At 42.5% G+C, this 14,349-nt stretch overlaps 1 protein-coding gene across 1 annotated transcript; it reads right to left on the bottom strand.

Moving 5' to 3' along the window:
* Positions 1–513: 513 nt before the first annotated feature.
* Cuzd1 (CUB and zona pellucida like domains 1) lies at positions 514–12,568 on the bottom strand. The gene is made up of 9 exons (XM_027409236.2): positions 12,487–12,568; positions 10,121–10,271; positions 8,010–8,224; positions 6,598–6,748; positions 6,064–6,281; positions 4,761–4,933; positions 3,129–3,517; positions 1,372–1,640; positions 514–709 (listed from the first exon to the last, which is right to left on the bottom strand). The coding sequence occupies exons 1-9, from the start codon at positions 12,566–12,568 to the stop codon at positions 537–539; spliced, it is 1,821 nt and encodes a 606-aa protein (XP_027265037.1). The 3' UTR covers positions 514–536.
* Positions 12,569–14,349: the final 1,781 nt, after the last annotated feature.

The raw sequence follows: 14,349 nt of genomic DNA, 5'->3' as shown, positions 1-14,349 counted from the left end.
ATCAGGTTCTTCCCACCAAAGCCCCCTTGTGAGCTGCACAAGGGTGACGTACTCAGACTGCGCATCAGCAATGGATCGAAGAGCTCACTTCTTCACTTCAGTTTCAGATGATAACCTTTTTTCATTCAAAGGGTAGCATATTTGCATTTATTCCTTAACTTTTATAGATGACACATTTTACTTAACATCTAAAAAGGAAGCTGAGTTATATGTAGTGGCTCACACCTTTTGTTCCAGCACTGGGGAGGGCAGAGGCAGAGTCTCTGTGAATTCAAGGTCAGCCTGGTTTACATAGCAAGTTCCAGGCCAGTCAGAATTCCATAGTGAGACTGCATCCAAAAGAGGTGACCAAATACAATATTTATTTATTTATTTCAGCCATCCCATAATGAAACACACTGTCACCGTGATAGGAACATAAAGGTGTGTGTGTTGACTGTTCAGACCTTCCTGGTTTATTCCTAACCCTTGTAGCCATATGGATCTGTTTCATCCAACACCCTCGAGAAGACAAGGAGCCTTCTTAGAGTCAACAGCTAGTAGACCTGCAGCTTCTGGTATCTGTGATCCATCCGTTGACTTACAAAATGCCTCACTGTTGCTGCAGCCACAATCACCACATTGAGAGCGAGGACCATAAAGGAAAAGAGGTGCAGAGGGCTGAGAGGTTGGTTCGGAGTTTCTGCTGCATGTGTTTGAGGCAGAAGCCCTGGAATTGGAAATAGTTTTAGTATTAGTATTACAAAATAGTGGTAGTATTCATGTCATGTTATGCCCTATGAATCTTATACATGAATTAATAATATGTAATTTCAACTTAATAGAGGGAGACAATTCTCAAACAATCTGAATTCATTATATTTATGTTTTATCTTAGGCCATTTAACTCTGGACTGTCTTTGAGTCTTTCCTATGCAGCCTATCAGGTTTCAATATGCCCAGAAGTAAGAAGGTTGTCCCATGTTAGTATGATATTGTCTACTTTGAAAAGGTAACTTTTTCCTCAAATAGGCTCTGGTGTGGGCACTGGTTAACTTTGTTCCTCATTCAGAAAAATAGGATTGTTTTTTTTTTTTTTTTCTAATTTGGTTGTCTGCTTAGACATCCATAACAAGGAACTGGGAATCTAAAGGAAGTTTCCTTTTAAAAATAGTACATGTACACTCTTAAAAGCTGCACAAATGGCATAGTACAGTGTGCTATGCATTTATATATGCTTATATAATGGAAGTATTCATCTTGTGTACTCAGTCATTTGTTTGCTAGAATTTCTACTTTAAAACTCTAAACTGTACATCTCAGGAACAACAGATTTGAGCCACATTTTATGAGCCACAAAGTGTCCTTAGATCATGAATAGTATGTTCTTGCCTGAGTTTCCACTTGCACTTCGGTCTCTCTTCAGGCGAATTGGTCCTATGACAGAATCAGCCTTCCACTTGTATGAAGAAATATCTCGTTTGCTCCTTGAGACACAGCCTTGATAGCAGCGAGACTTTTGGTCATTGGTGTCACAGATCAAAATCTTACACTTCAGATACACAGAGTTCAGATGTCTCAAGAATTTAAAGGCATTAAACTGGAATCTCCCATCGTGTCCAGATAAGGGATACACCTGACAAGTCTCATCTCGACTACATCTGAAACACAATTTAGGAATAGTCAGAAAGTGCCAGGAGGCTTTTCGGCACAAAAGTGAGATGATGCAAGCTTTGTTCAATGTGTGAATCTAGGAACTGCTCTAGAAAGACATCAGTGATTCAGAGTGTTGTGAGCTTGAGCGGTGGCACTGGTTCTGGGAAAGCTAATAAAGTCCTGCTCTGAGATTCCTTGCCTGTGAGTTACTGGAATATCAGCACCTGTGCACTAGGACTCAAATACCAAAGTGCTCAATATTGATTGCTAAGTACAGCTGATTGCTCATCAACTTTTAGAGGAAAAGGGAGTCTTTTTCAAAACACCACCTGCTTTTTCTTTTTAAACAGGTGCTAAATCAATTGTCTTGAGAACATCATGTTCTAAGGATGGCACACGTTAAAGAACCTTCCAAGACCTTGAAGAAAATCGCCAAAGTAAACAAAAAGCAAAACCACAAATAGGTCCTTCTAGACAAAACATAAGTAGTATTTTTCTCCACTAACAAATTTTAAAACCAAGGAATACAGACAGCCTATCTAAATATTTTAACATGAGTTATTTGTGGCTAGTACCCAGTAACAATTTTTAAATGATTAAGCTTAATAGAATTCCATACTAGGAAACTTTTATATACATAAATATAAATATGTATACACACATCGATAGATAATAAGTGTTGTTTGTAACTACAAAACTTACTTTATTCAAATCATTACTACTGTGGGCTGGGGAGATTTTCAATCAGCAAAGTGCTTTACACACTGCCATAAGAACCTGAGTTCCAACACTCACATGGAAGTCTAGTATGCTTGCAATCCCAGTGTTAGGGAGGCAGAGTGAGGAAAATGCTTGAGTTTTTATGGCCAGCCAGCCTAGCTGAATCCACACACTCTGGGTTCAATGAAAGACTCTATCTCAAAAAAAGAAAAAAAATGAGGGGATGAGGAGATGGAGATGGATCAGTGGTTAGAGCACCTGTCATGCAAGTCTGATGACCAGAATTTGTATCCCTCTTCAGAACCTACATAAAAGCCAGGTGAGTGTGGTGGCCCACCTGTGATTCCAGCACCCAGAAGGTGGAAATGGAAAACCCCAAAGCAAGCTGGATAGCCACAATAGTCTGTCAGCAAGTTCTAGGTTCAACTGAGACACCCAGCCTCAATGAATAAAAGGTAGAGTGAGACTCTTGGCATCAGCCTCAGGCCTCCACAGACACATCCACTCATGCATGTGAATACCCATGTATGCCAATTCACAATTGAAATGCATGCCTACACATACCACACATAAATATGAATAAGAAAAATTAATTAATTCAAAAAATAAGTCAGAGAGTCTTTGAGGAAGATGACTAATGTCAATCTCCAGCCTCCACATGCACACATGTGCACATTCACTCATTCACCTATGAACACATGCACACATCAAAAGAAGAAAAAATAATAATACTTCTGCTGGCAAATACAGAGATACACTACATGAGTGCATACCCGCTGTTGATCAAGTCATAGGTTGGAGATGAGAAGTCAGACGTGGGAGAGGCTCTGCAGGTGTCCAGAAACACCACCAGACCTGGGTCTGAGGTGTGCAAACTGACTTGAACAAAAAGAGTTTGGTTCAAGTCCACCAAATACGGTGAGTGTACAAGGTTTTCAAATGAGTTGGACTCATAAAGAGCCATGCTGGTGTTGTATTTGCCCAGGACACTTTGGTTCTGTATGATGTCATCTTCAGTTATGTACATAATCTCCACAGTAGAATTATATTCCATCTCACACGTCACCACAATCTGGATGTGCTTCTGACGGGTGATCACTGCAGAAACTGGTGACTCGGTGAAGGCGATTTTGTTGGTATAAGAGATTGTGTGGTCCTCTATCTGTAGAATGGGAAGGAATTAACATTAACCCATCAATATTAAGAGCACAGAGAAGGATAAGACTTTGAGGTAGCAACTTAATTTCTGTAAGTCACAAGAGAACAGCTTTCATTTCAAATACTCTCAGCCTTAAAGGTACTTTACCTGAGCAATGACTTGCAGAAGGAAGAAAGTGAAAGATACAGCTTGTATTAGAAAGACTGAAAGATAAAATTGGGTAGGACTTTCCTTCCATTACATTAACATCATTCTGGAATGCAAATTTCCAGTCCTATAAAGACTGTAAACTCACCCCACCAGGCCTGTTGGCACAGACCTCTAACCTCAGCTCCTAGGCAGGCTGAAGCAGAAGGATCACAAGTTCAAAGCCACTTGAGCTACAGAGTTCAAAGCCAGTATGGACAACTTAATGAGATCCTGTTTTGAAACAAAAATTAAAAGAGGACTGAGGATATAGCTGGGTGGCAGAGGGCTTGCCTAGCATGTATGAGACCCTGGGTGCCATAAATAAAAGACTGAGCTCTACCACACATTTCTTCCCAAAAGAGGCCTAAGTAAATTTGGCTAATCATGCAGTTCCCCAAACGTGTGCAGATGAAAGCTTGGCCACAGGGCACCCTAGACATCTGAGAAATAATAAAGCCTGTGTGTTCGATTTTGGAAGAAAAAAGTGAACAGAAGAAAATATTTACTTCTTATCAATTCCTCTGGTCTAGCCTCCATCCTCTTCAATCACAAAGTGGTTTAAGTTTACAGTAAGTATCGGAAAGGGACCTAAAAGTGTTGACAATGCTTGAGGTCTTAAACGGTATTGCTAAAGCGTGCTGACCAAATCACAGACTTACAACATTTCATATTTAAAATATGCTTTTGCTTTTGCTTTCTGCATTTTCAAGGAAAATAAGATCTTAAGACCCAGCTCAATTTTACCAAATAGAGAATGTAGCATCATCCACACAACTTTTCCCGGTAAGCTAGAAAACCCTGACCACAGATGTTCCAACCCTCTCCAGTGAGATTTCAGAGCTCTTTGTCTCTAGAAAAGCAACATCCTCTAGTTACCCTGCAAATTAATGAGACAATGTTGCCTCTCTGTGATTGGGTGTGTGCACATCTATGAACATGCTTTCTTAGTCTAACCATGGGAATTTGATATGGTTTGTGAAAGATACAGCAAACTTCATGACTGTGCATCAGCATGTGTTCAGCAGTTGACAGAACCCAACTGTGGGTTTCACAGTACCTTTTTAATTGTACCACATTCGTGCAGAGGGATAGAGAATTCTATGACGTTTGTCACACTCGGTCTGCAAGCTGGGTCATTTAGTTGCAAGTTGTCTTCATTGTAGTTAAGTGACTGCAGATATGACTTGCTTATGATGACTCTCATCTTGTCAGAAGCACAACTTAAAGATGCTACCAAGAAAATGGGGGGATGGAATAGAAAGAATAGTCACATTTTGGCCAACTAGGAACTTGGCATTTTCAAGACTTCCATGTGCAGATGAATCTACTCAAATTTAACCTGCTGGGTTTAGTGCCGCACACCTTTAATCCCTGCAGTTGGGAGGTAGGAACAGGTGGATCTCTGTGAGTTCTGAGTCAGCCAGGGCTACACAGTGAGACCTTGTCTCAACAAATGAAAACAACAGCAACAAACAACCCAAACCCACTGGGCTGGGAAGATGGCGCTCAGTAAGAGAACTTTCTGTTAAAGCATGAGAACCTGAGTTAGACTCCCAAGCACCCTCATAAAAAGCCCAGTGTGGCTGTGTTCATGCTTGTAAGCCTATTGCTCTTGGGGACTGAGACAGAGGATCACTAGGGTTTGCTGGCTGCCAGCTCACCTCCAGATTAAGACCCTGTCTCAAGAGAATAAGACAGAAAGTGCTAGAGCAGGACACCCCATGTCCTTCTCTGACCTACACACACACACACACACACACACACACACACACACACACACACACACGAATGCATGCACATGACCACACACAAAATAAACAAATATCTGAACTCACAATACCTTAATAGTAGGCAGAAGACTAACACAGCCAAGTAGTTGGTGAACTTTTCACAATGCCCATTGCTACCTTGTTTAGAGCTATAATCTATACATCTAATTTTTTTACATTTTAATTATAATACAGTTATATCACTTTTCCCATTCTTCCATTCATTCCCTAAGCCCCTCCCAAATGCCCTCCCTCTAACTCTTTCCATGCCTCCACTCCCAAATTCATAGCCTCTTCTTCCCCAATTATTATATTTCTTTAAAATTCTGTCATTACAGAAGACATTAAGCCAACCAGACCCTGCATTCGACAGAAATAATTTCTAGTTTAATGGAGTCATTTACTTCCTCCTGTTGTAAGCAAGGCACAGAACAGATCCTCAAGCCTCTTGTTTAGCTATATTCTCCAAATACATGGCACAGGCTGGCAAACAAGGCTAGCCACATGCAGACTAAGAATTAAGGAGCAGGGTCTATGTATGTAATCATCAAATAGCTCAAAATAGCTTAATGGTCATGAAAAGCAACTTACTAGTGTTGACATCTTCTGTATAAATTGAAGTATAGGATGCAGAAAAGCCTCTGTAGGAATTGGCATAATCTGTAGATAACACAACAGTCAAGGAGTCTGAGGAAGATTCGAAGGTAGGTTGCCCACGGCCACAAACTTGTTTGAGCAGACCAGATGTGGTGGAGGGGCCGTCATAGAGTGCGATGAAATCAAATCGGCAGTTTTCGTCCACCTCTAGGCTAAGAAGGATGTCCTCCAATGTAAAAAGCTTTTCAAACCAATTCAGTTCTATTGTCCATCATTCCTTCCAAAGTCATGAACAACTTTTCCTTACAATGACAGCTCAGATTTGTGATGACAAACCTGGAACTTTGTCAGTCCCTGCATGGGACCTCAGAATCTCCAGAAAAAAAAAATAGTCAACAGCACTGATACATGTTTTCCTTTCTACATTGGTTCTCTGAAAAGTACCCATGATGGGGGCATGAGGTTTTTTTCCTCCCCACATTGGTCCCCTAGTTGCTGATGGTCACTACAGTGAACCACAATACTTACAAGATCTCTTTAAAGTTCAGTTTTATCTTATAGCCTTTCTCTACTTGTATGTGCCACACACAGTATGCCAGCTCAGGGTGTGGCTTTGGATAATTGGGGCTGGTGAAGGATCCTTCCAAAGTGTCCAGGTAACCACCACAGTTTGGAACAGCTGGGAAGATACAAAGATGGCTGTCATTTTTCTACAAGGCTTATCATGTCCTCCCTGAGTGTCACACCACTGTTTTCTCTGTGGGCCACATTTGAAGCTTTCATCTTCTCGTAGCACCAGACCTTTTGCCTTTGGCGTACCTGAGAGTGCCTCCTTGCCCTGCTGTCAAATGGATCATACTAAAGTGATCTGAACTGGCTAGAGAGACCCTGCACCACCAGTACAGAGCTGCAGAACATAGCTACATCCTCAGGGCTAGTGCTGGAGGCTCTTCACTGACTATCGCTGTCTAGTCTCACTGGCTACTAGCGTAGGAGCTGCTGTTCCAGACTGCCCTTTCTCAGCGTGTCTGCTTGGGCTCAATACAGAGTCCTTCTCTGCTACTCTCTCCTCTCCCTACCCTAGTCATGCTAGTACTCAAAGCTCATCTCAGATGCAATCTTTTTTAGTCTTCCCCTGCCACTGTAGGTACAGTAGTGGGCAACATGGCAAAGAAAACACAAAGTAAACTGAAGTCCCCTAGGGAGGTATAAAATAGTTTAGGTTGGTTAACTCATAGGACCCATGTCAGATAGGGTCTCCACATCAAGTGTGAGGAGGTGGCCTGGGTCTAGCTCCAGAAGAGCTTGATGTCCCCACCTTGGTGTTTCTTTATCATAAGATATCAGTGTCGAGATCAGCTCTTTCACAACATCCAGAGTGAAGCTCTCCTTGTGAACCTGCTGCCTCCAGTCTGTGGCATTCTACTGAGGTCAAACTGGAATGGAGGCCAAGTATGTAGACTCAGGTAACATCTGACTACCTAAAAACTGCATGAGCCTCACTCCACATGTGCTCCCCATTCTTGTCAGAATCACCTCCGGGAACCTGATAGATATAACGGCTCAAGAGCCTCAGCCCATATTTAATGAATCAGACCGGGGAGTCTGGTCCCTGACAGGTGTCACAGAGGCCTCAAATTACTAAACAGGCTGAACAGAGTCTCTCTGTTGGGCACCGACACAGCAACTGTCAACCTATAGGGATCTGCTGAGTCAGTCAATTCTCCAGGGAATTGGTTAGAGGGAAAACGCCATGAGCTCCCCCAGAGCCAAAGAATCGGATTTTCAAAGGTAGTGACTGAATCTCAATTTCTATACACAGTACTGGAGAATTGCCTTTCTCCTGGGAGAACAGAATCAAGAGCACACTGTCCCCAGCAGGAACTGTGTAACCTGTGCTTGCTGAGGTCTGTGGAAAGGTTGTACCAAAGACAACTTACAGGTACCAGGGGAGAAGAAGTAGTAGAAAATGAAGACACTTCTTTGGATATTTGTCCTGTCTGTGACTATCTGAAATGTTAGCGAATTGGATGACGATTCAAATACAGGCACGAAGTCATTTTTACTGCAGACCTTCCCTAGCAGAGGCCCGTCAGTGGAGCTTCCATCAAACACCTTGATGTTTTCACTTTCACACCTCCCGTTTGGATCCAACCTGCAAACACAACACACCTGTGGTTGGAGAAGAGCCACTAGCAAAGTGGCATTGTCCCCTTTCATATTAGCATGACAGTTTATAAATTGAGGGCAATCTGGTTCATTTAAACCTCTCCAAGGCAAGTCCTGAGCCCCACCCTCCTTCAACATCAAACCACAACCTTAATGGGCTCAGGAAAGTGAACTCAGTTGCAAGAGCCTTACAGTCAGTGAATGCTCGAAAAACAGGCCTAGAATCCAGGGCTGCAGCCCTCTTCCCCTTTCCATTGCCCCTGTTCCTGTGCCTCCGTGGTGACTAGTTGGTATAGAATTTTTAATTTAGCATCCAGCCTCACTAAGTTTTGATACCTAAGCCTACTGAAAATCAACTCCTCCATGGCCACCTTTTGGTGAAGCATCCCTCAGCTGCCCCTTCCTCCCCCCATGGGCTTATTCTGAAGGTCCAATGCTTTGCACTGAGCAGGGCAGCCCAGGATTTCTATTTTCTGCCCTGTCCATGCTGTCAGGATCTTTCCAAATGCCCACAGAGGGGCTATATCTGAGATGGCTTTGAGCCAATATTACAAGCACAGAGAAGCTGAACTCCCCTTGCACCTTAAGCATCTCCCTGATGTATAGCTTTGGATAAGCAATTTAACCTGTTTCACTTCAAACCTCAGTCTTCTCTTTTGTAAATGAACTTCATTATATATATATATATATATATATATATATATATATATATTTGGTTTTTGTTGTTTTGTTTTTTGGTGTTCTTAGCATAAAGCATCTACCATAGGCTTCATATACAAGAATTTGCCCCAATGAATCTTGTCTTATTCCTACTGAGTTTTGCTCTTAGCACAACTCTGCTCTTTCTCTTTATATATCAAAAAATGTGGAGGAGATTTAGGTTTCTAATAGCTCTACTGTTCCAGGAAGACTGTGAGTTGCTTTCTTTGCATTTGACTGAAGATCAGTCAATTCCTCCTTCTGCAATGTAGAGCCCTGGTTCTCCAAGTATGGTGGCTGGAACAGCAGCATCAGAGTTACCCAAGAATTTGTTTCTTACGCAGATTTTTAGGCTCCACCTACATTATTTAAATTAGATAATGACCCCAACATAGCCCAGCATGTGCACTTTAATGAACCCTCTTAGTGATTCTGGCAGCAACAGAGTGAGAACCACCTAAGTGTGGTAAGAACAGGGGCCGCAGAGCTAGGATGCTTTGATTCCATCCTCTTCATTCATCTATTATTTGATGGAGTTGGTCCAGAGAGTGATTTATCTGAGCTTTCTTATCTACTGAATTGGGTTGCACCTGCTACAGAAGGGTGTTGAGAAACCAACTAGGGCAGATGTTGTGAAGTCCTGAGGCTTTGTGGTACACAGAGTCTAGGATCTTAACATGGCATGGAAAGGGCATTATGAAACATAATGGATGCTGTCTTTAAAATAAAATTTCAAAAATTAGCAGAGCTAGGCCACACCCTTGAAAGCTGTGATCTAACTTTATAGGGCACAGCCTGGGATTGAAGATTTTTGGAAGCTTCCATGATGGCTATAATGTACATCAGAATTTGGAGCCACAGTTTAAGATTTTAAAGTCTACAATCTAGAACTAGACTAGCTGGGTGTCAACCTTGATGGTTCTATGCACTAATTGACTAACTTTTGCAAGTTATCAAGCTCCTTGCATCTGTAACTCTAGCACTGGCCTCACAGTACCTGTGTGACCCAGATTTTGGCATGCCAGTCATCAGTGATGACCAGCAGCCATCGTCATCATTATAATCATAATGGGGATCCCTTCAGTTTCTAGAAGCAGCTGAGCTCCCTCCACAGAGAGTTCATCTCCCACCCCAACATGGCTAGAATCAGCACCCTCCCTGAGAAACTGAAGTCTCCACTTACTGGGTGTGGGAGATGATGATTCTGATGCTCCTGTTTTCAGGTCTCTCTATGGTCCAGGTGCAGTTCTCATCAGCTTTGAGCTTTAGGACCAAGGCTTTGTGTGTCTCTCCCAGATTGGCTCCTCCCTGATTGGCCGTGCATCTTGATTTGCCTAGTAGATACACCATAGTTGGCACTGAGGAAAGGAGTGGTCCCTGCCTCCCCAGAAGACACTAGGATTCAACCTCCCACAGGGAATATTGGCAAAATACTGCAGTTGCTGCAAACCAAGACACAATAAATGGGTTTGCCTTTTGTGTCCTGGGGGAGAAATTGTAATTCTTCTACATGTGGTCTATAAAAGGAATATACTAGGGCCTGAAGAAAGACCTATCTAGATAAGATAGAGTTCTTACAGTTAAATAGTTTAAATATGAGGCTAGACTTCCCGTTTAGTGTTTTTATGGGATCCCTGACTGTGTGAATTAGTGGATTTCTGACTCTTGTGCCTTCTCTTGGACTCTTTTCCTTCTGTTGGTTTGTTCTGTCCAACTTGAGTGTGGTAGTTTTTGTTTTATCTTATATTTTATTTTATTTTGTTATTTTTTAAATAACTGAATGTAAATCTAGGTACTAGGGTAAAGGTTAACAACAGAATTGTCGTTTATATCTTCTGGAAAAGTCAGTATTCGTCAGTATTCTCTAATGGGGTGGCACTGGGTATATCAGCCATTTCAGGGAAGGCCTTATGTTCAGGAATAGTTGACCAAGGTATAACAGACTCTACAATTTTTTGTGTGTGCTTTTTATTTGTTTACAGATTTTTGTTGTTGTTGTTTCCTCTTTGGATCTTGATGTATTTGTTTTCTAGGTTTTGTTTTTGTATTGGGTTTGGGGATTGTTTTTTGAGAAGGAACTTAAAGTTGGGTGAGTAAGGAGGAAGAGACGATCTGGAAGGACTTGGAGGTGGGGAATATGATCAAAATATGTTTAAAGTTAAAATTGTTTTATATAATAAAATCTAATAAAATTATTGGGAAAAAAAAGAAAGAAAGACGAGGCCAGTGAGATGGCTCAGTGGGTAAAGACCCTTGTTGCCAAGGTTGATAACCAAAATCCAACCCTCAGAAGCTACATGGCAGAAGGAGAAAACCAACTCCTGGAAGTTGTCCTCTGACTCTCACTTGAGTACTGTAACATGTGAGGACATACCTGCTTGAACACACATAATAAATAAAGGTAGAAAAAAATTAAAGACAAGGAACCCAGTTAAAAGTGGGAAAAGCAAGGTATGGAGGCATATGCTTACAACTGCAACATTTACAAGGCTGAGGAAGGAGGTTCCCATGCAAAAAAAAGCTGCCTGTGATTTGTAGTAAGACCCTGCCTCATGAAAACACACACACACACACACACACACACACACACACATTCACGCACGAGCGCACCTCCAGCAAGAACACGAATAGATATATTTCCCAAATGAGACAGATAAGCAAAACCCCCATGTATTTAGAAAAAAAAAAAAAACCTTCTTATGTTCTCTTACATCTGTGATTGATGAATGAATCTTCTGCTTACCTAACAATAACTATATTGTTCTATAGTTGTCAGGGCAAAAGAAAACTAATTGAAAAGGGTAGCACAAACCCACCTACCCAGGATCAGCGTCTTCATTAAAACCCTGCTGTGAATTTATCAGTCCTTTCCTTTCCTCCTCTCTTTTAGATTTTAAAAATGTTCCATGTGTAGTTCTAGACATAAGCACTATCCTATTGTAAAATTTTAGACATTTTTCCTCTTTGTTTTTGGTTTGGTTTGGTTTGGTTTCTCAAGACAGGGTTTCTCAGTGTAGCTTTGGAGCTTGTTCTGGCACTCACTCTGTTAGATCAGTCTGGCCTCGAACTTATAGAGATCTGCCTGCCTCTGCCTCCCAAGTGCTAGGACTAAAGATGTGTGCCATCACTGCCCAGCAACACTTTCCCTCTTAATAAATACACACCCTTTCTTGTATATGTAACTTCTTAGAATTTACTAGAGTATGTACATCTCTATATTGGTTTACCCTCAAAAAAAATTAACAACTGAAATTTACATTTTTAAAAAATGTCATGCAGGCATATAGCTTTAGGATTACTTTCCTAAGATATGCTGTTAAAAGTGAAATTACACAGTGAAATTGTTTGTGCCTTTTCTATTTCAATGAGCCCGACCCCATGGGCTACAAGGAAATGACCAGTAAAACAAAAGTCTTGCAGAGCACAAAAGCAAGTTATTCTCTGTAATCAGGGCAGCGGTAGATATGAAAGCTTTCCAAGTTTTGGGAGCTGCCTGGTAAAAGCAGGTCTTCCATGTTTGAGTTGAAGAATCTAGTTCAATTTTCTTACCTTTAGCCTCCGTCGAATTCAGCTGTGCTCCACAGCAGGCAGCTAAAAGGGCCCAAATGAACAGCCTTCCAGTGACCTCCATCTTTGCAGTGTGTCTCGGGCCCACGGGCTTTTATATTTCCCCAGCATGTAGGGAAACGTGTCAGTTTGGCCACACAGGGTGATGCTGGTGAGAACACCACAGCTGTGGGTCTGCATCCTGGCCAGCAGTCTCTGGCATTGCACTCACTCTTCCAGGTCACTTCTCACAGGGCTGTGGGCCAGCCAGGCCAGTTCTGCGCAGGGTTCGGCAGTTACATAGCAGTTCTTTTGGCCTTGATCTAGGCGGGGCTTGGTCTGTGCAGATCAAGAGTGAGGTGGCACCACTGGCTCAAAGCCATGACTTCTCCAGGAATAGAAGTCTTTGGGGTCCGAAGCTCAGCAGACCAGGGATAGCATGGTACCTGGCAAACTCTTGGCCCATCCGGGCCCTCGGATGCCTATAGAAGGCTAATCGGAGGGGTAGGGGAGGGATAAAGGATGGGGAGGAAAACACAACACAGGCCAAGCCTTCCTACGAGGATTTCTGACCCGGTCCCTCTGAAGGGGATAAAGTGAACAGATTAGAGTCCCTCAGGCACTGAGCTTGCAACTCAGTGACAGAAGTCCTGGTGTCCCATGTGAGTCTAGAAGAATGCGTATGTGAAAGGGGCTGCCCGTTGATTCATCCATTCGCTTACTCAGTCAACTCACTGAGCAAGTTTTCATTGCTCGCTGACCTAGGAGTTGGGAATACAAAACTGAGCACAAGACATATAGATTTTACTCTTATGGAGCCTGCATTCTTTTTTTTTTTTTTTGCAATTTTTTTTATTTGAATTAGAAACAAAATTGTTTTACATGACAATCTCAGTTCCCTCTCCCTCCCGTCCTCCCTTACGACCCCCTCCAACCAAAACCCTATCTATCACATATCCTTTCTGCTCTCCCTGGATGGTGAGGCCTTCCATAGGGTGTCATCAGAGTCTATTTATGCTGTGGGATAGGGCCTAGGCCTAGTGTCTTGGCTCAGGGAGTATTCCTCTGTGTAGAATGGGCTCCCAAAGTCCACACCTGTGCTAGGGATAAGTACTGAACTACTACAGGAGGTCCTGTAGATTTCCGAGGTCTCTTCACTGAAACCTATGTTCCTGGGGTCTGGATCAGTCCTATGCTGATATCCCAGCTATCAGTCTAGGGAGCAAGAGTTCCCTGATGTTCAGGTCAGCTGTTTCTGTGGGTTTCACCAGCCTGGTATGGACCTCTTTGCTCTTCACTCGTCCTTCTCTGCATCTGGATTCCCGTTCAGTTCAGTGATTAGTTGTGGGTGTCTGCTTCTACTTCCACCAGCTGCTGGATGAGGGCTATCGGGTGGCATATAAGTCAGTCATCAATCTCATTATCAGGGGAGGGCATTAAAGGTAGCCTCTCCTCTGTTGCTTAGATCGTTAGCTGGTGTCATCTTTGTAGATCTCCAGACATTCCCCTAGTGCCTGATTTCTCTGTAAACCTAAAATGTCTCCCTCTATTATGGTATCCCCATTCTTGTTATCTTCTATTCTTCCCCTGACTCAACCTTTCTGCTCCCTCATGTCCTCTGCATCCCCCCTCTTCTCCTCTTCTCATTCTCCTAGCTCCCTCCCCCCTCTTCCCGTGCTCCCAATTTGCTCAGGAGATGTTGACCCTTTCCCCTTCTCCAGGGGAACATGTATGTCTCTCTTAGGGTCCTCCTTGTTTACTAACTTCTCTGGCAGTGTGGATTGTGGGTTGGTAATCCTTTACTCTATGTCTAAAATCCACATATGAGTGAGTACATACCATGTTTGTCTTTTTGTGATTGGGTTA

This window comes from Cricetulus griseus, chromosome 3 (assembly GCF_003668045.3).
Source record: "Cricetulus griseus strain 17A/GY chromosome 3, alternate assembly CriGri-PICRH-1.0, whole genome shotgun sequence".
Lineage (NCBI taxonomy): Eukaryota > Metazoa > Chordata > Mammalia > Rodentia > Cricetidae > Cricetulus > Cricetulus griseus.
Note: the sequence above shows the minus strand (reverse complement) of the source record. Positions and strands in the feature narration are given on the sequence as shown.

What these genes read in the sequence shown, in the direction of transcription:
- Cuzd1 (XM_027409236.2), bottom strand. Translation starts at nt 12,568, where the DNA reads ATGGAGGTCACTGGAAGGCTGTTCATTTGGGCCCTTTTAGCTGCCTGC. An exon ending in GAATTCGACGGAGGCTAAAG is followed by an intron (nt 10,272 to 12,486) that starts GTAAGAAAATTG and finishes TGTATCTACTAG; the next exon opens with GCAAATCAAGATGCACGGCC. An exon ending in CTTCTTCTCCCCTGGTACCT is followed by an intron (nt 6,749 to 8,009) that starts GTAAGTTGTCTT and finishes GTATCTTCCCAG; the next exon opens with CTGTTCCAAACTGTGGTGGT.